This window comes from Pavona decussata, unplaced genomic scaffold, assembly GCF_977016875.1.
Source record: "Pavona decussata unplaced genomic scaffold, jaPavDecu1.1 SCAFFOLD_92, whole genome shotgun sequence".
NCBI classification, from domain to species: domain Eukaryota; kingdom Metazoa; phylum Cnidaria; class Anthozoa; order Scleractinia; family Agariciidae; genus Pavona; species Pavona decussata.
Window position 1 is genome coordinate 4,795,640 of NW_028145509.1, and position 27,828 is coordinate 4,823,467.

Sequence of the window (27,828 nt, forward strand, 5' to 3'; positions counted from 1 at the left end):
ACCGATCCGCTAAAATTAATGGCTGAATCCGTCGATCCGCTCAAAAAATCAACTAAATCCGAATCCGCAAATTGTTTGCCGCGTTGGATGATACGCGAGATACAAAGCGACTTCAGTTGTTGGAGTTGCCTTGCGTGATATTGTGTTTTAGCGTTGAGGATGACTATCAACGAAATATTTATGTAACCAACGTCTGTATCGAAACAAAATCTTGCAGATACGAGAAAAAAAGAGCAAACTTGAACTTCCTAACCACCAAAATCCAAAATCCGGGCCCAAAAACTGGATAAAACCGCGATCCGCTGTGATCATAGGATCCGCAGATCCGTTAAAATTTTGCTCTGAATCCAGAATCCGGGCTAAAATATTTACCAAATCCGCCGATCCGTAGACCTATTCACCCCCCTCCTTGACAGTAAGTCAAGAAAAATTGCATGGGGAAATAGGGACTGAGGGGGGCCTCGGATGCGATATGCGGTCTCCAATGTCATCTCATTTAATTTTAGCCTTTGGTTATAATCCTATGCAAGTAGACGCTACGGCTCAGCCCGTGCCAAATCCAGATACGTCAGACTGGGGTACAAGCAAAATCATGAACAGTTTTCCATCATGAACTATGTACTAGCTTCAAAAACCTACAAAACGTGCAATGATATCTGCTTGTTACCAGTGTGCAGACAAGAGCGCTTCCCGATCTTAGTTTCATACAAATATTCGGTGTTAGCGCAGCGGCAAATACTGATCACGCAACAGAAACTCTGGGGCCCAGCATTGCAGCTTGCCTGCGTGCAAGTGATCCTGCGACGTGTTAGTAACGATTTCGTTTGCAGACTGACTGAACTCATAGCGCCAGCCGAGTTCCCTTACTGGACAGCGGCATTCAGCCCGACAATGGACTGAAAGAATGTGGCCTGACTAGGAGGGAGAAAATACGGTAGCACTGTGGTTAACGCAGCTTGTTGTGGAACTGTTTGGAGTTTTTCCAGACAAACGTTACACTGCATTATTTGGCACCTCTGCGTTTATCCTTCTCGGTACAAAGTTTATTTTCCATGTCATGATATTCTGCAGCGACTGTTAACTGTACAGCGATTTGGAGAGGTAAATTAACCCCTCAAGAACAATTTTAAGGGATTACACGCCCATTTCTGGTCGACTGTTCTCGACCTTTATAAGAGGCCTTTGCAGAGGCGAGGCATTGTATCTCTCACTTCCTTTCCTTTCTAGTGTACTGGTAATTATACTTAATGGCGGAGAAGATGGCTGCCCGTAAGAGCACTCAGACCAAACGAGCCTTTGTTAATGTCATATCGACACCAGGTCGACCAAACGAAAGTCCACTATCGAAGCAAAAGAAAAAGGGTGCCAACGACCCAAACGAAGATGAAAACGATGCTTTTCATCAGCAAGAACAGCGCATTGCCACCATCATAAACAACATACTCGATGCGAAACTTGAAGCATTTGCAACAAGAATCGAGAATATGGTATCGCTAAAGATCAAGGCGCTGGAAGATAGATTCCAAACTCTACAAAATGAATTAGCAGAGCTAAAGCAAGATTACAATGAGAGTCTTAACCACGTGGAACAAGATCTGCGAGGTCAAATCGATGACACCTGGGAATACGCTGTACGAAATGAACAGTATTCGCGTAAAAACAACATAAGAATCTATGGCCTAGAAGAAAATCAAGACGAAAATCTGCAAGTAAAAATCATTGGCTTGGCAAAGGAAGAACTAGGAGTAGACATTAAGGAAGACGAAATAGAAATAGCACATAGAGTTGGGCAAATTAGAAGGTCGCAGAACAAACCAACAGCTGTCATTATCAAATTTCTCAGCAATAAATCAAAGATGCAGTTACTAAGCAAACGGAAGCTATTGAAAGGAAAGAGTATTGCAATTATGGAAGACATGGCATCTGATCTCGCTAAACGATTAAAGAAGTTGAAGGACAAAAGTTCAGTTGAAAAAGCATGGTTTGTGAATGGGAAGATTCGATTTATTCAACGTGGCGACGCAGGCATCCAGGAGTTGCGGGGCTGGAATCACCTTTCGAACATTGAGTAAGCCTAATCTATATCGACTCTGTTGCACTGTTATAATGTTATAATTTCTACTTTAGCAATCTTATGAATTCAAATGATATTGGAAATGAACTTCCTTTCTGTAATTTACATGATGATCAATTTCAAAACATAATCAAGCAGTCAAACCTCAAACTAAACGACCATGATATTGCGAAACTTAAACAGTTAACCTTTAACCCCTTTTCAATTGATGATCGGGGAAAACCATATCTAACAATGGACACTAATCTAGACCCGGATAATAATTACTACAATCACATCATACATCATATTGATAATTGTGATTACTATGATGAAGATAAGTTCAAAAAATTGTTACGAACTACCAATGAGACAAATTTTTCGATTTTACATTGCAACATAAGAAGCATTACAAATAAGCATGCTGATTTTGTTGAATACCTTGATTCCTTAGATCACAAATTTTCGGTGATAGGTTTAACAGAAACATGGTTAAATAGCAACAATGTGAATGATTTCCCATTATATCAATACAGCTTTGTGGGAAGGGTACGCAATCATAAAATTGGCGGTGGTGTGGGATTATATGTAAAGCAATCCTACCAGTACCGTGAACGACATGACCTCTCGATTAACATAGATGATGTAATAGAATCACAATTTATTGAGCTGGCAAGACCAGACAATATACTTGTAGGAGTAATTTATAGACCTCCAAATAATAATTTAGATCAGTTTAAGGAAAGCTTATTACAATTACTTCAGAAATTGGATTCCCAGAAAAAGAAGTGTTTCCTTATGGGAGACATAAATTCTGACCTGCTTAAAGTTGAGGAAAATCGACATTCAAATGATATTATAAATTACATGTTTTCATCGTCTTTTTACCCACTCATTTCAAGACCCACTAGAATAACAAGCACAAGTGCAACACTAATAGATAACATTTTTGTTAATAGCTTTGAAGATAATTTTACTACTGGTCTACTATTAACAGATATCTCTGATCACCTACCTATTTTTCAAATAGCGACTACCATAACTAATACTAACACGACCCCAATCAAAGAAACAAAATATAGAAAGATAACAAGTGAAACTCTCAAACTCTTAAATCAAAAACTAAAATGTGAAAACTGGAAAGAAGTATACAGAGAAGCAAACCCACAGTACGCCTACACTACATTTTATAAAATATTGTATAATGCATTTGATGAAACAGTACCACTAATGAGACGAAAAATTAGTTTTAAGAAGTCATATCAAACCCCGTGGATCACAAAAGAAATTCTGGCCTCGAGGAAACTTAAAAATAAACTATATAAAAGATTCATTAATAACCCAAACAATACAAATGAAAAAAATTACAAAACCTATCGAAACAAATTTAACAAAATTAAAAGACTTGCAAAAAAATCGTATTACAACGGCAAATTTCAAGAATCACAAGGCAACATAAGACAAACATGGAAACTAATAAATGAGATAACTAATAAAAATAAATCAAGTTCAGAATTACCAGACAATTTTATGAAGGATGGTAACATAATTACCGATCCTAACGAAATAGCAAATAACTTTAATGAATACTTTGTTAATGTAGGACCTAAATTAGCTGAAAAAATACCACCAAGCAACGTGAATTTTAGCTACTATTTACCTGCGAATAATCAGGATTCAATATTTCTAGACCCTATTACGGAAAATGAAGTTAAGATAGAATTTAATCAATTGAACGTCAATAAATCAGGTGGCTATGATGAAATGTCCCCAAGGGTGATAAAAGCAATTTCAGATAACGTAGTGAAGCCACTAACATACATTTTTAACCAAACCTTTCTGACAGGAATCATCCCTAATGAATTTAAAATGGCAATTGTTACACCAGTATTTAAAACAAATGATAAGGAATCATTTTCAAACTATAGACCCATTTCCGTGCTCCCATGTTTTTCAAAAATATTAGAAAAGTTGATGTATAAGAGAATCATAAAGTTCCTAGACAAACATAATATTCTAAACGAACATCAGTATGGCTTCCGTAAAAAGCATTCAACAAATCATGCAATATTGGAACTAGTAACTAAGATAACAAATGCAATTGAAAACAATCAATACACGATGGGTGTATTTTTAGATCTGTCTAAAGCATTTGACACAGTGAATCATGCTATCTTGTTGCATAAACTAGAACACTATGGAATAAGAGGAATAGTGCTGGAATGGTTTAAAAATTATCTACAGTTTCGAAAACAAGCTGTTAAATATAAAACAACAAAATCAGATAGCTTAACAATCAGTTGTGGAGTGCCTCAAGGCTCTGTGCTGGGGCCTCTTTTGTTTCTAATCTACATCAATGATATATCCAAATGCTCCCAAATATTATCTTTTATACTATTTGCAGATGACACAAACTTATTCCTGATTCATCATGATCTAGAAACTCTTATCAGAATTATGAATGAAGAACTAAAAAAGGTAGCATTGTGGTTAACTGCCAACAAGTTATCACTTAATGTAAATAAAACACATTTAATGATATTCAAAACTAGGAAAAAGAGGCTAAATTATAATGCACATGTAATTTTAAATGAAAACCCCATTGAAAAAGTCAAGTATACTAAATTCTTGGGAATAATCATTGATGAAGAACTCTCGTGGAAATATCATATTAATCATATTGCAACGAAAGTCTCAAAAATGGTCGGCATAACGGCAAAAGCAAGACATTATTTATCCCTCAAATTACTCTTAACACTTTATAACACCATGATTTATCCATATTTAATATATTGCAATGTTATTTGGGCAAATACCTATTCTACCAGGCTAAAGTCTATTTTCATGTTACAGAAGAAAATTGTTAGAATTATCACTTTCTCAAATTATACAGATGACTCGAGACATCTGTTCAAGTCTTTAAATATACTCGATATCTATGAATTAAACATATATTTAACTGGGATTTTCATGTATTGGTATTACCACGGTAATCTTCCAGCATATTTCACAAATTTTTTTACCAACAATGAAAGCATACATTCTTATAATACACGATCCGCGACAAAAATACATGTTGAATTTAAAAGAACAAATTATGCAAAATTTTCTCTCAGGTGTAAAGGAGCAACTATGTGGAACAGTCTACCTGATGATATCAAGAACATTGATTCTTTTGATCGTTTTAAAAAAGGCTTAAAATTATATATTCAAAATCAGCCGTGTAATTAATAGTAGAACAAATATGGTTAATTAGTAAAATGATACCTACAATGTAATTAGTTTACTTGTCATTAGTCCGCCTTCTGTAATTAGTCTTAGTAAATTGTGTTAATACTGCGGAGATCTTTTAAAAAGCTCATTAGAGCTTGCTGGATCTCCTGCCTTATCCGATACTACATGTATATGATTATGATGTATATGTTTGAATGAAAGAAGGCGAATAAAGAAACTCAATTATTGTATCCTATAACGTGATAGGAAGTTTATTGCTCGTTAAAGCCTGTCCCAGGTTCGCTAGTAGTAGGTCTCGGCTGCGCTAAAGTGAAACTTGAACATTGGATGCGCGGGAACTCAGTTTCTGTAGGCCTTTCACCTACTACCTCAAAGTATGGACGGAACATGTTAGACTACCTTCATGCTTCTCCATTTCATCGAGAACTGTTGCCAGAGTTCTTTGGAATGCTCCCCGGGGCTGCTCAGTACGAATTAAAAGTTCTAGCGTTTGTCACGGAAGGGTGAATCCGATCCCAGGGGAATCTCTTGCAGATCAGTCAAAACTGTTAAACTTTTGGCGGGAAAACCACACTCCTTTGCGGATTTCTGTTTATTAAAGTTTTCGCGCTTTTTTCGTCAGAAGCATTTTGTTCCGCGCCGCGTCGCTGTTACTGTTATATGCGTGGGCGTACTAGCGATCACTTTACATCTCATGATCGCTGTGTCTACGGGTTACTGGATTTCGAGACGTTCATTGATTTTGAAATGTCATCTTAATGACAGATGTCAATCAATCGAACAATGAATAAAAGCTTAGTAGCGATGGGCGCGTGCCAGAGAGTGGAATTATCGTCAGCTCGTACTATCACACGCTTTCTTCCTTTACGCGTCCCATTCATGACGGAGCTTTGAGTTCATAACTATGGCTTTTCTCAGGTATGTTCACTTACAGCTTGGGGTTTTCCCTTAAGCAATTGGTTTTCGTTTCTTTCTCGCTGTTTTTCTGTTTGATTTTGGTTTTATGTGTCAAGTTCAACTGACTGGTTTGAATCACATGTGTATCATAGATTTCTGGAGTGTGTCCTGCTTCTGATAGTTGCTAAAGCCATTTGCTATTCAGGTAACGTAAGTGTTTTACCTGTATTAAATATCGTTTAATGTTGCCTGTGTGATAACTCAATTCTGTGGTATGCGAAACGTTTTCAGTTGGAACATGTTGTTCATGCTGAAAGGAAGTTGACTGCCTTGGGTCTCGTGCTTCAAACGAAGGTCAAAAATTAACAGACTAAAGTACAGAAGATTTCTATTCATGCATATGCCTCGTGTTTAGTTTTGGGCTTGTCTTCTGTAATTTCTTTTTATTTATCCGGATTTATTAATTAGTTCACATCAACTGTTGGTATAACAGCTAATAGCACACCACAGTTTACAATGGATACAGGGGGAATGGCGAAATGGATCGATTTGCGTGGTACACTGCGCACACAGCTAACTAACGTCTACTTGTCTAGTCACACGAATATTTCAGTCTTTTTCTATGTTTTTGTGAGATACAAAGATTGCGGTCGAGATGATTGTCGCCTGATGTCTTCTCAAAATACCCATCAGCCCTACACATTTGTTTACAAAAATAAGAATTCATGACTTCGTCAGATTCAATCCGACAGGAAACGCTGATACTACCCAACGCTACCCAATAAAGGATCTAGGACCGTTCATTTCACTCACATCTGGTAATTCAGTTAGAAATAGCGTTTGAAATATCACTTGGCCGTTTTCTGTTCCATCGCTGATTCTTTCGGTAGAAATAACATCGTTTCTAAATAGATTCATCATATTTATTATTATCTCTGCTGGCATCATGCTGTTGCCCTACTTCCTCCCAGCTTGGCGCCAAAGTTATAGAGAAGCTTCAACAGTTCAGATTAAGTTTCACCATCCAGAGTCTAGACCTTGTAAAGATCTGAGCACTCCGTTCAATACAATTAACGTTAAAAGCCTTTAGCAATCTATGCCTTTCCTCATTTTACATGATTGAAAAGTGCTGCGATTTGTAATCACCCATCGAGTGACCGGAAGTCGTTCTGGGGCTGGATGTCTTGCTTGTTCAGTTTTGAGAGCGCTGCTGTCAGCTGCGGTTTTATTAAAGACGCTGGTATGATTGTTATTAGGGATACCTGTTTCCGCTACGAAGAATGAGTTGTTTGGCTGTAAGCCGCTAAATCAAAAAGTAGGATTATGGAGTAGTTCTCCCTATAACTTGGGCGGGTCTTCGATCAGAGAATGAATCTCCTACACTCTTACATTACACTAATCTGGTCTTTAGAGACGACAGTTTTGAAAATTGGAGGAGTGATATATGGCACGATAACCGTGTTCGCCCTGTTTATAAACCATGACAGCGTTATCACTGCCTAGAATAGATGGTGTATAAACACAAATAAGCAGGAGATAAAATCGAGATGTTTGCAAAAAGAAAACAGCGTTTTCCTGTTTTGTTTTGGACCGATTGTCTTTTCTAATTTTCCGTTGTTACGAACAATGTTTTAAGTTGCGCAAGAAATATAAAACTGTGTAAGAAAGAAAAAAAAATACCCATAATAGGAAATTGGAGACGCATCTGTTAGTTGAGCAAAATAAATCTTAGACGCCGTTCATTAGCATCCTTTTGTCTCCAAACCAAGTTTTCTCTTGAAATGTTATTTTTGGCCGGTGTCTTGACCTCAACTCAGCGTGATTCACCAAAGCCACTTTACACGTAGTAAAGCTTAGTGAAATGACTTTGAGTTGGCGCGGAGCGGCACCGGTGCTGCATCAAAGCATCGTTAATTGTTAATTAATTAATCACGTCCGAGAGATATTTCAGCGCTTGGCCTAGCTATGCTGCGATTATGATTTTAAATGCTAACAGCGCCTAGTGTTAGGTAACCTGTAAAACAGGCGCGTCTCGCGCTTGGCCAAATAAACGATTGTTAATTATGCAGGCTAAATATACCTCTGTTCAAAACAAGAGATGACTGAAACAAAGGATTCAAAGTGAAAATTAATACAGTGATTGCTTAGCTGTTTTCTCTCAGAATAGTTAAGCTTTCAATTGGCTCAACCTGTTTGTTAACTAGGATCAGGTTAATCGTGACCTTCGAATCAAGTTTGTTTACAGAAAACTGTCTTCCAGGAATAGATGAATTCTTGAATTTTTTTTTTTATTTGCGCGGATTTTTTTTTTTTCGGTATCCAGTCTTGTCTAATTTTTGCAACACGATTGTTGCCAGTTTTTGGCAATTTCAGTTGGTTGACTACTAGTCAGGCTTTAAAAAAAGGCAACACTTGTTTTATTTGAGCCATATTTCTCAAGTAAGTAGATTATACGGCGGTGAAAGTGGAATTATCCTGGCCCCTGATTTGGGTATTCAGGGGTATTCCTTCAGCACGTCACTGCAAGGATTAAGCTCTAACGAGTCGTTCTTTATAATGCAACTGCTCAGACTCAGAGCAAGGCTCAGCTGCCGAGCGAGCTTATAGCTGAGAAGTTATGTCCTTTCTGAGAATGTTGGTTCTTGGTCCAAAATGTTCGATTCAGTTTAAAGTAGATAGAACATTACAATGAATTCAGCATTGACAAAGTAAGCCGAAGTTTTTTTACTTTTAATTCCTGGACTTCCCGTGATGACAGTCACTTACCAAGGAGGTACTGTCAATACATCACACCACTCTATTACTTTAATTACCCGTAGGTGTTATGTTTTTGTAAAGGTGCAAATCCTCTCAGTAAACACTGTTCCTTTTCCGGAGTTTGTTTTCGAAGGTGTTTCCTTTGTACATTTAGCATCCGGCTGGTTTATTGGTATTATCACGTTCGGAAAGTTCAGCTAGTGGGTACTGGAGGTTTCTCGAGGCTTCTACTGATGTCGTTCGAAATCCAGGCACCGGAAGACTTGATCATTAAATCTCCCAATCAAGAAAAAACGAATTTAAATCACATCACACCTAGCCTGATGGTCGTGAATATTCTCTCAGTTCTAGTCTAAAACGAGTTCGTTTCATGCGAGACATCCTTGCGTATCTTAATCCCCCGGATGTACTGATCAATTTATAAATCTTTTAGCCGCTATGTGGAAATCGGTGAAACGCAAATAGACAGGACATGGCAAAAAAGAAAAAAATCCGCATCGCTAGTTCCAAGGGAACAGACAGAAAACAACTGAAAGTGGTTGATATAAGAGAGAGAATTCATGGGATACAATTGGCATTTCCAACATCTGAAACTTTTTTCTCGCAAGAAGGATACTTTTTCTCGTATTTTTGTACGTAATTAAACATCTATTTTTATCCATTTTGAAGCCCAACTTCTTTAGAGTTTTAATAGACCTCCACAACCCAACCTTTAGTCATTTAATTTAGCTGTAACGTTACCACGTCTATGGAACAATGCCTTAGTGTGTGACTGCAGTTCTAAGATGAAAGCCCTTAGCGTACTTTTCCGGCTATGGCGCTGCTTGTCTTACAGTATCTGTTAAGACGGATTTCGGAGTGAAAAGGTTAAACTACGCGTTGGGAGCCTAACTAGTCTGTGAATTTGATATACAGGGAATCGTGCAGTGGAAAAATTGTCGTTTTCATGATTGATTGGGTAAGTTAGTTGGTTAGAAGATAGGTCAGTTCAAACTATAATGACACAGCAATTTCCTTGGAAATATGGGTCCTTCATACCCGGGGTCACACTCCTTCAGATGTTAATTATATTCTTTGTGAAAGTGATGTGCTACCATTGTGCGCCAGTTGTATTTCATTTAACGAAAACTAGTAATTGATTCTGAGAGCGGTTAGTTGACCGATCACTGAGCCTATGCGTTAGTAGACAATCTCTGCCCGCTTGGTGACTCGGCAAGTAGGCGACATACAATCGTATCAAATTATAACCAAGAAGTTCTTGCTAAAAGCTTTACTTTAAGAGCATTTCATAGGCGCTAAACTCAGGTTTCATAGTCCCACACCCAATTCTCCGCCACGAACAAACAAATGCTTTAAGTCTCTAGACGGAATCGCCTTGACCTGCTGTTGAAATGTCAACGATTTTGTCATCAACTGTTTGCGTTTCATGCAGCCCTCGCAGTCATCTGAAATGGGCTCCATCATCATCAGGTACTCAGCCAGACGGCAGGATGCGATTCAATATTAAACGACATCAGTTTCTTTTTGATTATCATTTTTCTTCATATCATTCGTCCCGTACGCTTGCATGATAATGCATTGTGAACTTATTGAAATAAGATGCTGTGCTGATAATCTTTCGGGGCTCACTAATACATTTGCTGAGCTCGCTTTTGCCGGACTGAATAACACTGGACTATGAAACCCATACCGTTATAACAAAGGGTTGTGATTAATCCTGGATTTCCTTATCTAATTCGAGTACACGGATATTTCTTTCAGCAAAGGTTTTCGACACTGGATTCTGAAACTGTAAAAAACACTGTACTCTTACAGCGGTTACCAATAACACGCGACCTATCGCCTTCAAAAGACTCCGATAAAGTTGCGTTTTGGTGGACGTCAATCATAGAAAAGCCGTTGAAATTATTTTGAATTCTGAGAACATTTCAAGGCAACAGAACTAAAAAATTGACAGTTTTATCCGCTGACGGATAATAAACTTAATGAAAGTTGATTTTCAAGCCAGGTTATCTTGAAAAAATGAGCATTGTTTAGACGAAGCCGTATTTTTTTATGAAACATTTGAAATCGCTACACCTGTTAATTAAATCAGCGATGCGTGCAAGTGAGCAAATTATCACGTGCAGTGAAAATTGAAATTTTTAATTCAAAAATACCTTTTATTTGCACTTGATCTGGCTCGAGAATCAATTGAAATAAAGTTTACCTTCTCTTAGCGAGGTAAAATTCTTAGTTTCTTGCCGGGTTACCTTGGAATCTGGTCAGAATTCAAAATAATTTCAACGGCTTTTGTTTGATTGACGTCCACAAAACGCAACTTTATCCGACTCCTTTGAATGCCGAAGGTCGCGTGTTATTGGTAACCGCTGTAAATCTATACCGACTCTGCGATTGTTTGAACATCACTGAATTGATACAAGACTTAAAAAATATAATTTGGTTATCCCAGCCAATACTCTAATATCACGAAATAGCATTACTGTGGCTATTTAATTACCCAGCTAATGTGCGTTTCCTCTGGATTAAGACGACTTTGGTAGTGATCTTGTTTTCAACCCGGTAAATCTTTCAGTTTGCAACCAACTCCGGAAAATACTGACATGCAACTGTGTTGGTTAACATTTCAAATTTGTAACTCTCACCTTATGGGCGATCCCTAGACCGGTCCTTTGTGTTTTAGGGGCCTAAATTTGCTTTGAACTATTGGTATTGGAAGGGTGACTACTCGCCGTCCGAACTTAATTATCGCCTACTAAACAAAAGTTGTATGTCGCTAGGAATTTAGACAGCTTTGCTTTCAGGGTTTGAAACAAAAAGTGCGCATGATTATAACAGAGGGCCATTGATAAGACTTTGATACTGAGCCACATCATACCTGACAAAGCAACAGCAAAGAAGACGGGATCTACAAGAATAAAAAACTGTAACTAAAGAATGAGCGTGAAAGAAAAGATTTAGAAACTTTCTGAAACAAACCTTGAGATAAATAAGATTTTATTTAGTCAGACTACCATCGACTACAAAAACTGCACAGATGTATATCGACACGCATTATAACCAGCTAACAAGAGGACGGTTACCTCATCCCGCTTCAGTTTCGAACAAAAATGGAACGCTCATTTTGACAGGCAACACATTGATAATATGTAATTTTGTAGGAAGGCCTTACACATTCAAATCATTTTTTTACTGGTCTCTGTTGTGCCATCGATATTTAGCTATTTTAGACTATAATTTAATCCTCATAAGTTTTGAAATCTTCCGTTAATCTGCCGTTTGTAAATTTACTTTCCTTTGAGTTCGTCGTCGGTCTCAAAAATTAAGACAACTGCTTTCGCACATGGGGCTTTCTTTCCTCAAAGTTAATTTGATGCTGAGAATAAAAAAGATTTGCTCTTTTGTTTAGAACAAGAGCTAAAATTATTAAATCTTTTCATTTTAGACTCACGGAGCTGTGGTGGAAATCGTCATGGCCTTTTTGGTGTGATCCAGTCCCCAAACTTTCCTGACACGTACCCCGACAATTTACACTGTGTGTGGAACATAACCGTTCCAGTGGGCCATCGAATTAAGATACGATTCACAGTGTTTGACATAGAGTATTTCTTCAAGTGTGATTATGACTGGATCTCTTTGCGTTCTGGGAATAGTACCTTGGGGAAATTTTGCGGCACCAAGAATAAGAACAAGAACACAGGTCACGGCAGACTCCCACAGGAATATTCGATATCACCTACCAATGAATGCATCCTTACGTTTCACTCGGATTACTCTAACGAGGAACCCTACTCTGGTTTTAGAGCGCATTACATAGCTGTTGGTAAGTTCAGATTAGTCAGTCAGACTCAGACTCAGCCCTCCACCTATCCAGTCATCTATCATTCCTTTCCTTCCTCTTCCTTCCTTCCTTCCTTCCTTCCTTCCTTCCTTCCTTCCTTCCTTCCTTCCTTCCTTCCTTCCTTCCTTCCTTCCTTCCCTCCTTTGCTCGTTCGTTCATTCATTCATTCATTCATTCCCTCTATTCGTCCTTCATTCATCGATCCTTCCCTCCGCCCTTCCATACATCCATTCGTCCGTCCTTCTGTCCCTTCCTCCCTCCATCCTTCCTTCCATCCACCCATCTATGCATCTTTCCTTCCCTCCCTCCCTCCCTCCCTCCCTCCCTCCCTCCCTCCCTCCCTCCCTCCCTCTCTCGTTCCGTCCGTCCATCCATTCGTGAGTCCGCTCCTCCATCTCTCCATCCATCCGATCTTCTAGCCAGCCAGTCAGTCCATCCATTCGTCCATCCTTCGATCAATCAAACGAGCCACCCAAAGGTCCAAGTGTCCGTCTAGTTCATTTGATCGATTATTCGTTCGTTCGTTCATTCCTCAATTTTGTTGGCTTCGGAAACAGAAGAACTTTGTCCAGGATATTCAGACATCAGGAAAAGGTTTGCATTATTTTGTAACTTTGCTTTTGTTATTCATTTGTTTACTAATATAATTTTTTTTATAGATGAGGATGAGTGTAGAAAAAGCAATGGGGACTGTGACCATTACTGCCATAATTATATTGGAGGTCACTATTGTTCCTGTCGAGAGGGTTACAAACTACAACCAGATAGGAAGTCTTGTCACAGTAAGCGGTTTTGTTTGCTTATGCTTTGGAGTCTTTTATTCCATTTCCTTTTTCATTTTCGCTTCTGACTTGTGTTGCTTTAACAATAAAAATAGGTTACAATTAGCACTAGTTTTGGTTAGGTTAGGATTAGGGTTAGTGTTACGGTTATTGGTGATTGCGTAGCGTGAAAGAACGATTAAAGGAAGGCGCCAAAGTGTCGATTTAATAATGCTTAAACTAGAGCAGATATCATAAACTAGTCGTTCACTAATTTTTCCAATTTTCAAACCTGGCCTGAAAATAAATCAAATGTATGCAAACCTTTCAAGAACATTGATACTATGGCATTAAAAGGTTAGGGTTAGAGTTAAGGTATATAGGACGTCGCAAACTGTTTACTTCGAGGTCCTCTTAAAATGGGACGGTGACATCAGAATGTCGTTTATTGTGAACAACCACCATCTTGGATTACTTGATTTCTCCAAAAACCTCAGAAAACCGCCCAGGTTTATCAGACCCTTTAGAGGGAGAGTTTCACGGTTCGGCGCATGTGCGAGCGATAACGTAAGCGCTGTCAAGCCAATTGTTTTTGGACCAATTAGAAGCGAGTACACAACACCGGCGGGATACGGCGGCCAAGTCTTAAAACTTGCTGGCATAAAAATAAAACTGACCGGCCAGTGTTTCGGTCACGTTTCAGAAAGAGACTTCGTGCATGTCCCATGACATTCAAGAAATGCCAGAACTTATGAACTTATGCGAACGTATACGGTTTTATTTTAGTACAATGTCGATATCTCGCGGCATCGGCCTTTTTTTGTTACGCGCGGTTCGAGAAGCTCCCTCAAACTTATATACTTTTAAGTTTAAAAATCCAGTATTTCATCAGCATTCAGTGATAAACTTACTATAGTGTGTTCGTTCGATAGCCTGATTTTATTAGACCAGCGAGAAGGCGAAGAACGAGAAATCCGCAAGCTTCAAGAAGCGATGCGACCGTTTAGTAACAACAACACGAGCGTCCTTCCGAGATGCTGGAATGCATTTGAGGAAACTCTGCCATGGTGGCAAATCAAAACTGCGTTTGCCATTCGCAATGACCATAATTTTATTGATAAATGAATACCTTACAATAGATTTTGTAGTTTGCTGCAAATCTTTTGGGTTTTTTTTTTTTTCTACTGCCCGCTATTCGAGCCCGCTAATAGACGACTACAACTAACTCGCACATTTGATCACATATTTATTCGCTTCGCGTCTCAGTGTTGTACAATTTTTTTCCATCCAAAGCAAAACACTGATGTTTGATGCTGTTTGTCCGTCAAATTCTCCGTTTTTGACAGTTGACTTCCATATGAACAAACAGTACGATTGAAATCTAGAAAATCATTGCGAGTTCATCAAAAGCCAGTTGGTGACCTTTGCTATTTTCAGCGAAAGCAGACGTGCCGCAAAATCGTTGTCCATTTTAATCAGACTTATCCCTTTACCAATTTTCCACGTTTGGTGGACGTATCTTAATAACCACACAGGATTTCTACATCCTTTCCACTCTGTCCGCTTTAACTTCTGTGCTTCCAGAGAGTCCACAGAACGTCCCGTCGCCGGTCGGCCGCGACGTCTCCTTTGACGATCCATCGACAAAAATGTCGTTTTCGGATGCTAAAACACTTTTAACCTTACAAAAATCGAACTTATATTTACAACAGGAAAGTAAGATTATAAAAAGTGAAGAACGAAGAGCGGATGATCCAACTTGAAATTCGGGCGCGATTTCAACAGATTGTTCCACCACAAGCTCGCATCGAATTTAGTGTCGACCCGTACAATTTATTTTTGAGCCGGTCAGCTCGCGCATGCGCTTGACCGTGAACCTCGGCCTTTAATGAAATGCTGAAATGGAAAGAACATGTAAAAGGTACAACAACAAAGTTTAATATATCAAAGCAATTCAAATTTCCAAAAAACATTGTGGTCAAAATCTTGCTGCCATGGAAACATCAATTCAAGTGAACAATAAGTGTTATAACAAGTTGTTGCCAGATTTATTTTAAGGAAATACAAAGTTTGGTGGAGTTTGCTTTAATGTAAAAAAAAATGATCAGGTCTTTTCTATTCCTCACCAATTTCTCTAACTTTTTCTTTTGCCAGTTGTCTGCGATAACCAACAGTTCACCGAGAGAAGAGGTTTAATAACTTCCCCAGAATACCCAAGCCGCTACCCGGAAAACGCCAAATGTGACTGGACAATATCTGTGGATAGAGGATACCAGATAACCTTGACCTTTCTTGAGGTACAGTACAGGGCTTGCCATCACACTTGCCAACACTTCTATTTTACCGTACAAAAGTATTTCATTTCTACTTTGAAAAACAAGTCCCTCCCAAAAGTCCAACACATAGTCCCACACACCTGCAGAGGGTTTCTAAAAAATCGTATGAATTTATTTGTTTTTAATTTAATTTTTTTAATTTTCCAAGTTTAACAGATTCCGAAATTATTGTTGTTAAGAGCTGTGACATTTATCACTGAAAGTCTTTGTTCTTGAACATGCCGGCTGGCATAAGTGTCCGGGCTTCGATGCTTAATGCACAATAGTAAGGGAACTAGGGAAACAACTGAAGATGGTCAAATCTCTTATCTGATGGAGCAAATATTCCAAGAAATTTATAGGAAATTGAGCGTTATAGAACACCTGACATCATAGAATTGGGTTCAAGTGTTGTCCTCGGACGAGACATCCTACATTCAGTCAGTGTTCACAGACGTGTTTACAAATCGACATGGTTTCGTCTCCTAGCAACTACATCACCAAAATTAATACGGTTTAATAGAGTTTACTCAGAATAGATTCTATCATTTTGGCGATAAAAACAACAAAAGATGGCAGTGGCCTAAACCGAATCTACATTTCGAAAGAAAACCAACCATCTCCTTTCTGCCTTCTCCCATAGAAATTCTGTTTTACTAATGACTGGTATCTACAATAGCTGCGAATACTGACTCCTTGACTGAGGTCATTTTCGTGGCGAAAAAATGGAAATGAAAGAAAGGATAAATCGGACCTAAAACAAAGAGAAAGAACCAACGCTGTATTAACGAAGGTGGCATTTAAGGTTGTCTTGAATCACTTCACTTTTTAAACCTCTTTCATACCAATATAGATTGAAAGGGTCACTGCGTGAACGAAATTGGTAAACATGTCGAAAATGATCTGCCTACAATGTAACTATTATCAATGATGAGATCCCATTGTGGCAACCATAGTATTACTTGCTTAATTTCCCTCCGATCCAAATTAGTTAGTAATTTGGATAACTTTAACAATTGGATTAATTTTAAAATTGGATGTTGTGGAGTGTGTCATTATGTAATAAGAGAAACTATTTAAATTGGCGTTCCTGCACTGGCTTGACAATGTAATTAACAAGTAATAGCACTGCAAGCTTGTCCAGTTTGGAAAGAATTATTGGATTTAAAAAATTCCTCGGACTGTTAAGCTTGACTCGACGTCGGTGATCTTAGCAGTCCGTCGGAATTTTTCTCATCCAATTACTTCAGAATTCAACAACTTGTAGTCCGATTACGAAAACAAACCGTGTCTGGGTAAAAGCTGCAATGCCACGATATGTCCGTGAAAATGTAGAGAAATGATTGCCTGGGAATATTAGAGAGGCACGGCCGTCACATCACCTTATTCACGAGAATGAGGAATTCTCCTCCTTACAGCTCATTTTATAGAGGCCAGTGATAAGATGGACCGACGTGACGAATGGGCATTTTGACTTCCTGATCCTGGGAGGGGGCACAAAATCCCCCTCCCTCTCCTGCTTTACCACGAACGTCGTAACTTCAAGTTCTAACAATGAAACCAATGAAACCTGGAGGTTTCATTTCGGGGAGGAGCAGTGGGGAGAGAACTCGCCCCCCACCAATGTGGCCCGGGTTCGATTGCCGGACTCGGTTTCATATGTAGGTAGAGTTTACTGTTGGTTCTCGTCCAAAATTCCAATTTTGTCAAGTACTTTATCTTGAGCCTCTGGCTCGGGAGATAGCACAAGTACTCCCCGCCGTATTATTTACATTAAAAAAATTACTTAGCTTTACATTACTAGGCTATATATTACGGCCAAGACGCTCCTTTGACATTCGCAAATGGGAGCTTATATCACGTAAGAATAACTTCGTTGGTTCTGCACAGCTGCCATTTTGGAGATGATTTCTTTGATTTCTTGATGCCACAAACTGAAAGATAACCAAAACCAGTGAAGAAATCCTTAAACTAATGGTACAATGATATAAAAGTTACGAAGATTCACTTAAAATTCTTGACAAAAAGGTAAAAAAATCTACAGTTCAAAACAGTTCATGGAAGACGCAAAGTGTTTGGTGATGTTTGTGTCATGAGAAAAATTAAGTCATGAATACATGTTCAAAGGGAGCGAGGATTCAAATAAGGATTCTAAAATAGTTAAATCTTAAATTAACAGCACTTCCGCAAAGGCGTTGATAATGATTATGTTGTGCCGTTTTTTTATTTATTTAGTTCGAGATAGAAGACCACCCCGATGTCAGATGTCCCTATGACTACATGAAAGTGTCGGCAGGCAAAAACAGGAAGCTCGGTCCTTTGTGCGGCAAAACTCCTCCTCACAATATCACTTCATCTGGGAACTACATGCACATCGAGTTCGTGTCAGATGATTCTGGGAACTACAAGGGTTTCAAAGCCTTTTATGACACACATGGTATGTTGATTTTAGGATAAGGAAAGATATTATGGTAGTTAAGCTGATGGCAATCAATGTAAACTGTGTTCAAGGCATTCGTTGAAGGATTTTCAACTGTTTTAACCGGTGCTTGTATTCAAATTGCTTATTTTACGTAATCATCAATGTGAGTTTTAACAAAAAAAAGACTTCTATCCTGGTGTAATTTCAGTCATAAGCTGAATGGTGTAATTAATTTTAATTTCGAAAACACCTCTGAAAAGACGAAATGTCCTTTACTCAAGGCACCTTAGAAGGATCTATTGTGCACCAGAAGCCCTGCGTTTCTTATTTACAGCGTTTTGTTTTCAATAGGAATACAGTGTCCAGTTTTAACCGCCCCAGACAACGGAAACATTACAGGAGACAGTTTTACTTACAAAGACCTTGTAGAGTTTAGCTGCGATGAAGGCTACCTCCTGACTGGCTCCGCAATAAGAGAATGTCTAAACACTGGACACTGGGACGGTTCTCCAGCTTCGTGTAAACGTATGTAAATTATCAGCGCGTTATCTAGAGCGTATGACGGTAGGGCGTAGGCCACATGAAACGCCTCTTGAAGTAGAGGTACTGTACTCCTGGTGACTATATGCTCCCACTGCCTGGAAGACAGCTGGGGAATAAATACTTGCACAGGAAAAACATGTTAGGGAACTGGTCATTTGAAACAAGTTTGTTCAAAGAGGACCCACCTTGTCTGGGGTAGGGGGTTTATCGAAGACACCACCTATTTCATGGACATTACCGACAAAATTTTATTGGCTTTAAAATTTGAGTTGACACAGAAATATTCAGCTAGCAAGAGTCAGCATTGCTAGATAAATAAGAAAAGTGAGGTTTGAATCTCACTGTCATTTTTTACTGCTGGATAGAGAGGTGGCTATGCAATAAAGACACCGCCTTTTGAGGCCAGAGGCCACCATCTATTTTGGGGTTTGGTGGGTCTTGTTTGAGTATAGTAGTTTTCACCGCTTCCCTTAAATTACTACGGGCATCAGTGCGCTTCTAAGGGTACCAGATCAACATATAGTTGGAAAGCTACTGTGCGAACCAAAACATATCGAATAAAAATAACTTGAGTGTACTGGTCAACATTTTGTGTATTCTTTGCTGCCGTTGTTCCAAAAAACTCGTCTTGATGCTTTCTCCGGCTTTGTTTTATTATTATGATTTTTTCTTCTCAAAGCGGTGAATTGTGGACATCCGGGCAGACCACGTCATGGCAGCATCAATCAAAATGGATTCACGTACGAGAAAGTGGTTAGTTTCTCGTGTGACAGACATTATGAGCTTCGTGGAGAGAGAACACGACAATGCCAAGCCGATGGCAAATGGTCTGGCGATCAACCCACATGTATTGCAAGTAAGTACTGCGTTCACCAATGCCAAGATTATACTAAATTTCATTATGTATTCCTTTTTACCTCCATTACTGTTACCGTTACAAACTATCTGAACTGTTCTCAGAACAATCTCGTACCCAGAGTCCTCACTGCTCTTTAGCCAGCAGCTAGTCGCCAGGAGAGACTCTGGGGAATTCTAATAAATTTAATTTTTTTGATTGGCTGCTCCGTAACAGTTTGTATTTTTTTTTTTTGTTTTGACCGCAGAAATACTTCGGTAATAAAATTACAGTTCCCCCAGAATGTTCTCAGAATGCAAGGCTTGCAGGATATCGCGTGGGCAGTGGTCTAATTTATAACCACCACGTACAATGATCGTTAATTGAACTCATTTTGCATGAAGTAGCGGTTCTATTTTTTGTTAAATACATCATACTTTTAGTTCCCCTTACAACCATCCAAACAATTGATTATTCGCGCGTGATCACCCGTCACGCATCCGACAATTCTCGTCACCAACAAGAACATGTACTACGTGCTCCGGGATGTTAAAAACATAGTTAATGATGGCATTTTGTCTATCTATCCATAGCTTGTGGATCAGTGTATAACTTCAATAACAGCCAACATGTTTGTAGAAAGAGGATTGTTGGTGGTCAAGACGCGTCTAGAGGAGCCTATCCATGGCACGTGCTGATCATGAAGGATGGGAATGTCGCGTGCGGTGGGAGTCTGTTAAATGAACGATGGGTGCTAACAGGTTAGTTAGCTTACGACAACTATTTTTGACCAATTAGGTGGTTTTTAGTGAGTGCAAAGACTGGCGAATGTTGGCAATAAAATTGCGATGTTAACATTACTCACCTTCCTAACGAGCTCTTTTTAGGAACAGAAAAGAGTGGTCTGAGGATTTTCTTTCCAAATCTGACGACCCTTCGTTGACAATCACCACACTAGACACGTTCGGCATATCAAACTAAATTTCAGCCGGTCATTTGCAAGACGTGCGTAGATCATCCCAAAGGAAGCTTTGGCTTGACTTCCTTTGGCGACTTGTATGTACGCCGCCCATGCTTGAGACACACCGAGAGCACTGTACGTGATTGTTAGTTGGTTTTGTCGACAGAGTTGATACGTAATTTGGCCACCGCAAAGAGGTTTGAGTGCTGACGTTTCGAGTGTTAGCCCTTCGTCAGAGCGAACCCACTTGAGCTTGGCTACTAGTTGCTCTAGCTCAGAAATTTCATGAATATTCTGTCCAGAAAGTAGGGCAATTGAGGCGTGCTTTGGTTTAAAAATTTAACTTTTACAGTCAAGTGGTTTTTTTTTTTTTGTTGTTTTTCTTGTGTTTTTTTTTGTTTTTGTTTTTTTTGTTTTTTTTGTTTTTTTTTGAGGTGGGGTGGGCTAAAGAAATTTAGGTAGGGATTATGAGGAAAGGAGCTGGTATAAAAAGGGAAATAGATCTCGTAAGAAATAAGGAAGCCTGACGGTATGATGACCCCTGGAACAATTTACAGTGAAATTAAGTAAACATTTTAATTAGATTTTGATTTGAAACTATTTACCTCCCTTTTTTGAGTTCATGCAAGAGATATGAAAAAGAGATGTTCAAAGTAGCCTGAAAGAAGTTGTGTTTAGGGCTTGTCCTCTTTGGCCTGGCGCCCAAATGGAAATCACTTCAAGCTTAACAACTAACACTTTCAAGCTTAACAGTTAACACTTACCATCATCTTTACACGATCTTACATCTTTAACAGCACTAAGTCATTGTCATTCTATTTCATCCCAGCTGCTCACTGCGTAACAGGAAAGCTGACTGGTGACATCGTAACGCTTGATGCCTTGGAAGTATTCGCTGGACTTCACCAGATCAGCAAACTAAACGCCAGCCACGTGCAGAGGAGGGGAGTGGCGCAGATCATAAGTCACAAGAATTTTAATTTTCGCTTGTTTGAGTCTGACCTGGCTCTCTTGAAACTTGACGATGAACTCAGAATATCACGCTTTGTTAAGCCTATTTGTCTGCCGGAAAGTCCAGAGTAAGTTAATTTACTTGTTTTTGATTTCCATCTTGACTTACAAACTTGTAATCCGGAGGTGACATGGATTTATTTTCTGAGGTCCCAAATTTCATTACCAACGTTTGGTAATCTGCCAACTGGCCAGCTCCTATCAGATGGAATTCCTGTTTGCTTTTTAATTCCTGCTGTGATTATTGGTGTTGTTGTTAGCACTACGCAAGAGCTGTTGTGTCAGATTTACCCTATTAGCCCGGGATTTGTTTGAGTTTGCTAAGCAGGGGAGGGGGAACACATTGTGTCCCCAAGCACATTTGGTTCCCTGAGTTGTGTAGCTTCAAGAACCTCAATTCAAGCTACAACGTCGGAATTTAGATGAAATATAGTACGTCCGAATCTTTTTCCTTTGAGTCCTAACATTCGACGATATCTTGACATGACGTGGAAATTATGTCATTTATTTTGCACAGCCGACATGTTAGATGAGCCTTCTTTTGCAGAAAACCGTCCAAATTGACTCAGAAATAACCAGAACCAATAACGAAAGCCACAATGCAAACGTGACAATGATAAACTTTAATTCTTCATAAAAAGGTGAAAATAAAAACGTGGCCGTCAAAATTTTGTTCCCATGCGAAAATCAAGTGACATTAATGATGATGAATTTGTTGGACACAAATTGGAAATGTCACAAAGTTTTGAGGCGTTTACTTTTATGTTGAGAACCTTATGAATGATCAATGTAAGCTCGGGCCGGTACTTTGTTTTGCCAACTCCACTCCCTCCCTCCCCCCCCCCCCCCACCCCCCTCCTCTCTCCCTTCACTCCTCCGGTCACCCAGGATCGAGATAAGCGGCAGCAGGATAAACGGCATGATGGTTTTGCAACAATTAGGGTGAGTTATTTTTCTTCTCTTCTCCATGTTTTTCCTCGTTAACATCACATCTGTTTTGTTGTTATGGCAGGCAGAAGAACCTTATCACACCGGGGAAATTTGGCCGAGTGGTGGGCTGGGGATACAAGGTAAGCAAGATCTCTTTTGGACAGTTTGCTGACACCTTAAAAGAAATCTGCATCCCAACGATCACCCAGGATGTTTGTAAGAAAGCTTTCAAGGACGAAGGATACGTGGTTACACCACTCATGCTGTGTGCAGGGGAGTCTGTTGGCGGCAAGGATTCCTGTCAAGGGGACTCTGGGGGTGGATTTGTCTTCGTGGATCCTGTGACTAAGAGATGGGTGTTGGGTGGGGTCGTGAGCTGGGGGAGTAGCCATGGCTGCGGGTTACGAAACAAGTACGGTGTGTATGTCCGCGTCACGGAGTTCCTTACTTGGATTAACAAGCACATGTTTTAAGGGGCCTCTGTATTGTGCGAACTTTTCGACAACTATAGACTACATCTATATTATTTTGTAGCGTTTAAAGAGCAAACTAATCCTTCTATCGTGTTGGCGTTAGATGAATATTTAGCGACAAATGTGCTAAAAGTATCTGTTGACAAAGGCTTTCTGTCACTCAAGTTAAGTGCGTTTTCATTTAGCCGCTTTTAATTGCTTTGGTGTTTCATTTCCGGTGTAATTAATCGACGTAAACAAAAAAAGAATCGGTAACAACTTTATTGCACGCTATCACATAACACAGCATGCAAAACAAAACAGGGTAATAGCAATTATTACAAATAAGACATTAAAAGGCATAAAAGGCATAAACTTTGTGCCCTAAGAGAAACGACTTGTTATGTAAGGTTTGTTTCAAAACAAGGTCACCCGTAGCCTCGCTTAACATCCAAGGCCAGGTCACTAAGCACAGTGCTATTATCCATTACTGATCGATTGTCGGTATTAATCGATATTAATTAATGCTATCAGTTTACAGCGATTCATCAGAGAGCTTTCCGATGATCGATTTTAATTCATCGATTAATTACGCCGGGTTTAGTCATAAAAAATGTTTGCAACTGTATGTTAATCGGCCCAAGACTTAAGGCGTAGTTAAGAAGTTTTCGTAATCCTTAAATGCGCTTGTTAAAACTCTTTTATCTCAGTATTGCACAACAGTAAAATCGAGTCTACCAAGCAGACATTTGTTTATATAGTTGTAGAGTGTAGCAAATATCAGTGGAAATTAGTTAATCGTTAATAAATTAATTGGTTCACCAGGAAAAATATGATCTTTAATTTTGCTTTAAGCCAAGTATTTGGCTTCATAGATGTAGTCATAGTCTTGCTTCTGTAGCTTTTGTATATAAATGCAGTTAATTTGAATGTCAGATTATTAGAATGCTCTTTCTTACGACTCGTGGGCTGGACTGAATTGCCTATCATATGGCTATACTGATCAATCCCGATCTAATTTCTCCTCGTACATAGTTTATCTTCAAAAAAGAGAAATCAGGTCTAGAGATCATTAAACGTGTTGATAACCTTCAACAAGTTCTCCTCGCTAATAAAGTTTGGTTTCCATATACATGTAATTGCAAACGATAATCAGCAAATCAACCAACAAAATTCTGAGATCAAAACAAACTTCCCCGACCACTGGGATTTTTTGTGATTCTGCGATCCTGATGAGCTCGCAGCCGACCGCTAAAGATAAGACCATGTTGCATCTCCTACAGTTTTCGATAGTCTACGATTGCTATCAATTGCGATCACGTGATTATATGGAAATCAATGTCCGCTGTCCAAAAGTATGCGAGGGGATAACATCATTGCGCCATTGTCAGCGATCACCAGAATAATGTGTTTCTGCTGTACATTATATGAAAGTACTGACGGTATGAAGAGTAAAATTGGCTTTGTTTTCTTATATGGGTTTTTCGAATCAGTTTCATACTGTATGGGGGGTTTGGTTTGCTAGTCAGTCAACTACGTACTCAGAAAAACCCAATCCTGTTTGTTTCTGCTTGTTAGTAATAGTAACTTTTCGTCTTTCTCAAACCTCTTTTTGGCTACGTTTCTCGCCACGCAACAGAATACATTGCGCTTGCAACTTTTAAGCCAATGTGGCAGAAAAAGCAACCTTTTGTTATTCTGACACAACTACACGGCAGCTTATAATAACAAAAATACGGATAACAAACGTATTTTAGTGTGTATCGGGCCATAATGATTTATATCTTTCTGGGAAAGACTTAGTAGCTTTTTAAAGCGTGTGCAAAAAAAAAAAAAAGAAAATGTTTGTTGTTGTTGTTTTTGAAGCATTCTGTTGTAGTAGTGTTGTCTCTAATAAATTCCTTGTAGAATTCTTCTCCAGTCTTGTATAAATACAAGTCCAACTGGTACAGCCAATCTTTAAATTTTCCCTCTCGTAGTTCGTTCTTAAATCCTATTGAAAAGGTAGTTCGAATTTTCTTGAAATTCAAGGAGAGAGGCGTGAATCGCAGAAACCGCAAACTCGCGAAGCGCGGAAACCTTGGATTAGCTTCTCTCCCCAGTCTCACTTCAGTTCCATTTCTTCACTCGTTCTAGTCCTTTCGTTCGAAGACCGCGTGCGTTCGGAGAGAGGACAAATATAATGGACGGTTTTGCACTGTGTGCCTCCTAATACAGAGATATTTTTGTGCAGTTTACGACTATGCGGAAAAGCAGAAACTAGCAACGGCTATTGGAATTCAAAATGAAAACTGGGTGCAACCACATATTTTTCAGAGATAGTCAAGGAACAATGATTCTAAAAAGCTTTAAAATACATAACAATGTATTTTTCTCCTAATTGAAGGTTAATTAATTATCGCTGAAAATTGCTTGGCTACCCCCAATTTTCTTTTTTTTTTTTTATCTCAATAGCCCTTGCTGAGATCTCTTCCATCATAGACTGGACATAAGCTGCAGAAAGATACCTTTGAAATAATGGGCGCCGTAAGAACGCAGAACGTATGTGCATTAGCATAAGGAGGCAGGTCCTTAACTGACACCGAATATTTTGTTTTATTAAATTTTCAGCCTCGGATATTGCATTTCTAGCGTTCTGATTGGTTCACTAAATCTCGGTTATCAGCTCATATACCGTAGTTTGACCTTATATGGAAAACGAAAGCCCCAGGTGTCGCTAAGCTAAATTTTTTTCGGCAGGAAGCAAAAGTTTCTTCGGAAAAATGTAGAAAATAAAAAGGAAAAGAAAGAAATACCAAACAATGCCATCTCAATATAACAACAATAAAAGCCACAAAGTTCGGTATGACACTATTTAATGGTACGTATCTCTGAAGTTTCCTTTAAAATCTTCAAAAATGCAAGATTTTACGATTTTTTAGATCACATAACAACAACAATAACAACCGGTTACCTTCAAAAATTTCAGGATGGCTTGCAAATCCTGGCGGTAAGAGGCTAAAGCCAATCGAAGAAATTTCTCAGGAGGAGCTTCATGCCTGCCTTTATGTTTTTACGAATTTACGAGGACTTTAGATGGTTCATCTATGAAATCCGTACGAGCGGCGTCCATAATGTTCGTTTCCGTCGCTCGGCACCACTCAGCAAAACATTTGCACTAACAGTGCACAGCTCTTACGCTTCTCAAATAAGCTTGAAGTTTAAAAACTTGCACTGAATGCTTGTCTCAGTGAGGTTGTACCTCGTACACTTGGACTTGCCTGAAGTGTTTTAAATCGTCCGCGAGGAATTCAGTTCAGCATGAAAAAAGCCGTCCTTGCCCTGATCTCTTCCTTCGCTTCACAGCAGAACATTTACTCAAATGTGCACAACTATTACGCTTCTCGATGAGTTGGAACTTTAAAAGCACTTGAATGCTAGTCTCAGAAAGGTTATAATTTGTACATTTATAAAACGTTTCTTGAATTTTAGATGTCCGACTGTGTCCAATTTTCTTCGCTTTCGATTTTTCATTCAACTCCGTTTGCAAAGCGCTGCGCGTGTCATGTGATCATTAGGTTTCGCGCGCTTTGATCGGAGGTTGCCTCAACATCCGGTCGTTTAAATTTGAAAGAAAATTTTTCTTAAAATATAAAAATTCAATAAACTTCAACAGCAATGTCCAAACGCGGAGAATTTAATAAAACAATTATTCCATTCGCGCTTGTTGGATATGAGATTAGTTATAGCCAACTCGGCGCTTCGCGCCTCGTTGGCTATTTACCATCTCATATCCAACGCGCGCTCATGGAATAATTGTTAATTAATCTCTGTTTAGTCATCTATTTTAGGCGAGCACTTTGCTAAGGATAAGAGGTCCCATTGCAAGGTAATTAAAAAGGCCTTTCAAAATATCCCGAATACACCAAACTGAAAAGCTAAAACATGCAGTTTTCCTACTATCCGCATGTGAAAGGGCTATCATTTTCTATGGAAAATATATCAAAAGGATTACCTTTCCTATCAAAAATGATAAAAAAAAGGGTAACGGCTTGGACCTTGGGGCGGATCCTCCCTGTACAGAATATTCTTGACTCCCCGCCTCTCTCATCCCTCTCATAATTCAGTTTAGGCAGCAAATATCTTAAAACCCTGCTTGGTAACGTTTCAAGGAGTTTTGTGGGGTTTCAGGCCTACCCTTCAAACCTGCAGTGAGATCTGGATACGAGATTAGGGTGTAACATATCCAGACAGGCTTCGTCTAAATAAATTGGCATGCCATATCATACTCCCACCCTGGAACAAGGTAGGGGTCCGTTGGATCAACGGAAACTTGCTCCATTACATTTTTTCACCTTAGTTTATCATTAATAGAGAATCCATTCTCCTTCACAACGTGTCTGTGATGACGTCATTTGACGTCAGTTATTTGTATAACCGCAACACTGGATCCACCATCTTTTCGGTGAGGGTAAAACGCGGAAAGAGTTTGCGGAATGGAATGTGGAATGGCGTGCGGAATGGCATAATTATGCGAAATACGATTTACGCGGGGAATAAATTAACTGAAGAGCGCATCCTGTTTTCGCGCCAATTTTATAAGAGCAGCAGCTTTTTTGATGGTGCGGACTCTTGCTAAATATTAACAACAATTCGAGGATTTGATCGTCTGATTGTTGATTTGGAAGAAGTGAGGGTAAAGAAAGCGATGAAAACTGTTTATAGTTTTCGCATTCAAGGAACTATGAGTAAATCCGTAGTTAATTAAATTTCATGTTCACTTTACTCCATGCGACTTCGGTTGACAAAAATAACGTGGCAGCGTGAAGTCTTCTCA

At 39.1% G+C, this 27,828-nt stretch overlaps 1 protein-coding gene across 1 annotated transcript; it reads left to right on the forward strand.

The window, feature by feature from the left end:
- The first annotated feature begins 6,045 nt into the window (after positions 1 to 6,045).
- On the forward strand, positions 6,046 to 24,922 carry LOC146474019 (mannan-binding lectin serine protease 1-like). Its single transcript, XM_085118013.1, has 11 exons — positions 6,046 to 6,205; positions 6,337 to 6,389; positions 12,387 to 12,764; positions 13,442 to 13,564; positions 15,698 to 15,840; positions 18,094 to 18,295; positions 18,632 to 18,805; positions 19,503 to 19,679; positions 20,252 to 20,419; positions 21,449 to 21,698; positions 22,643 to 24,922. The coding sequence occupies exons 1-11, from the start codon at positions 6,192 to 6,194 to the stop codon at positions 23,031 to 23,033; spliced, it is 2,073 nt and encodes a 690-aa protein (XP_084974139.1). The 5' UTR covers positions 6,046 to 6,191; the 3' UTR covers positions 23,034 to 24,922.
- The last annotated feature ends 2,906 nt before the right edge of the window (positions 24,923 to 27,828 follow it).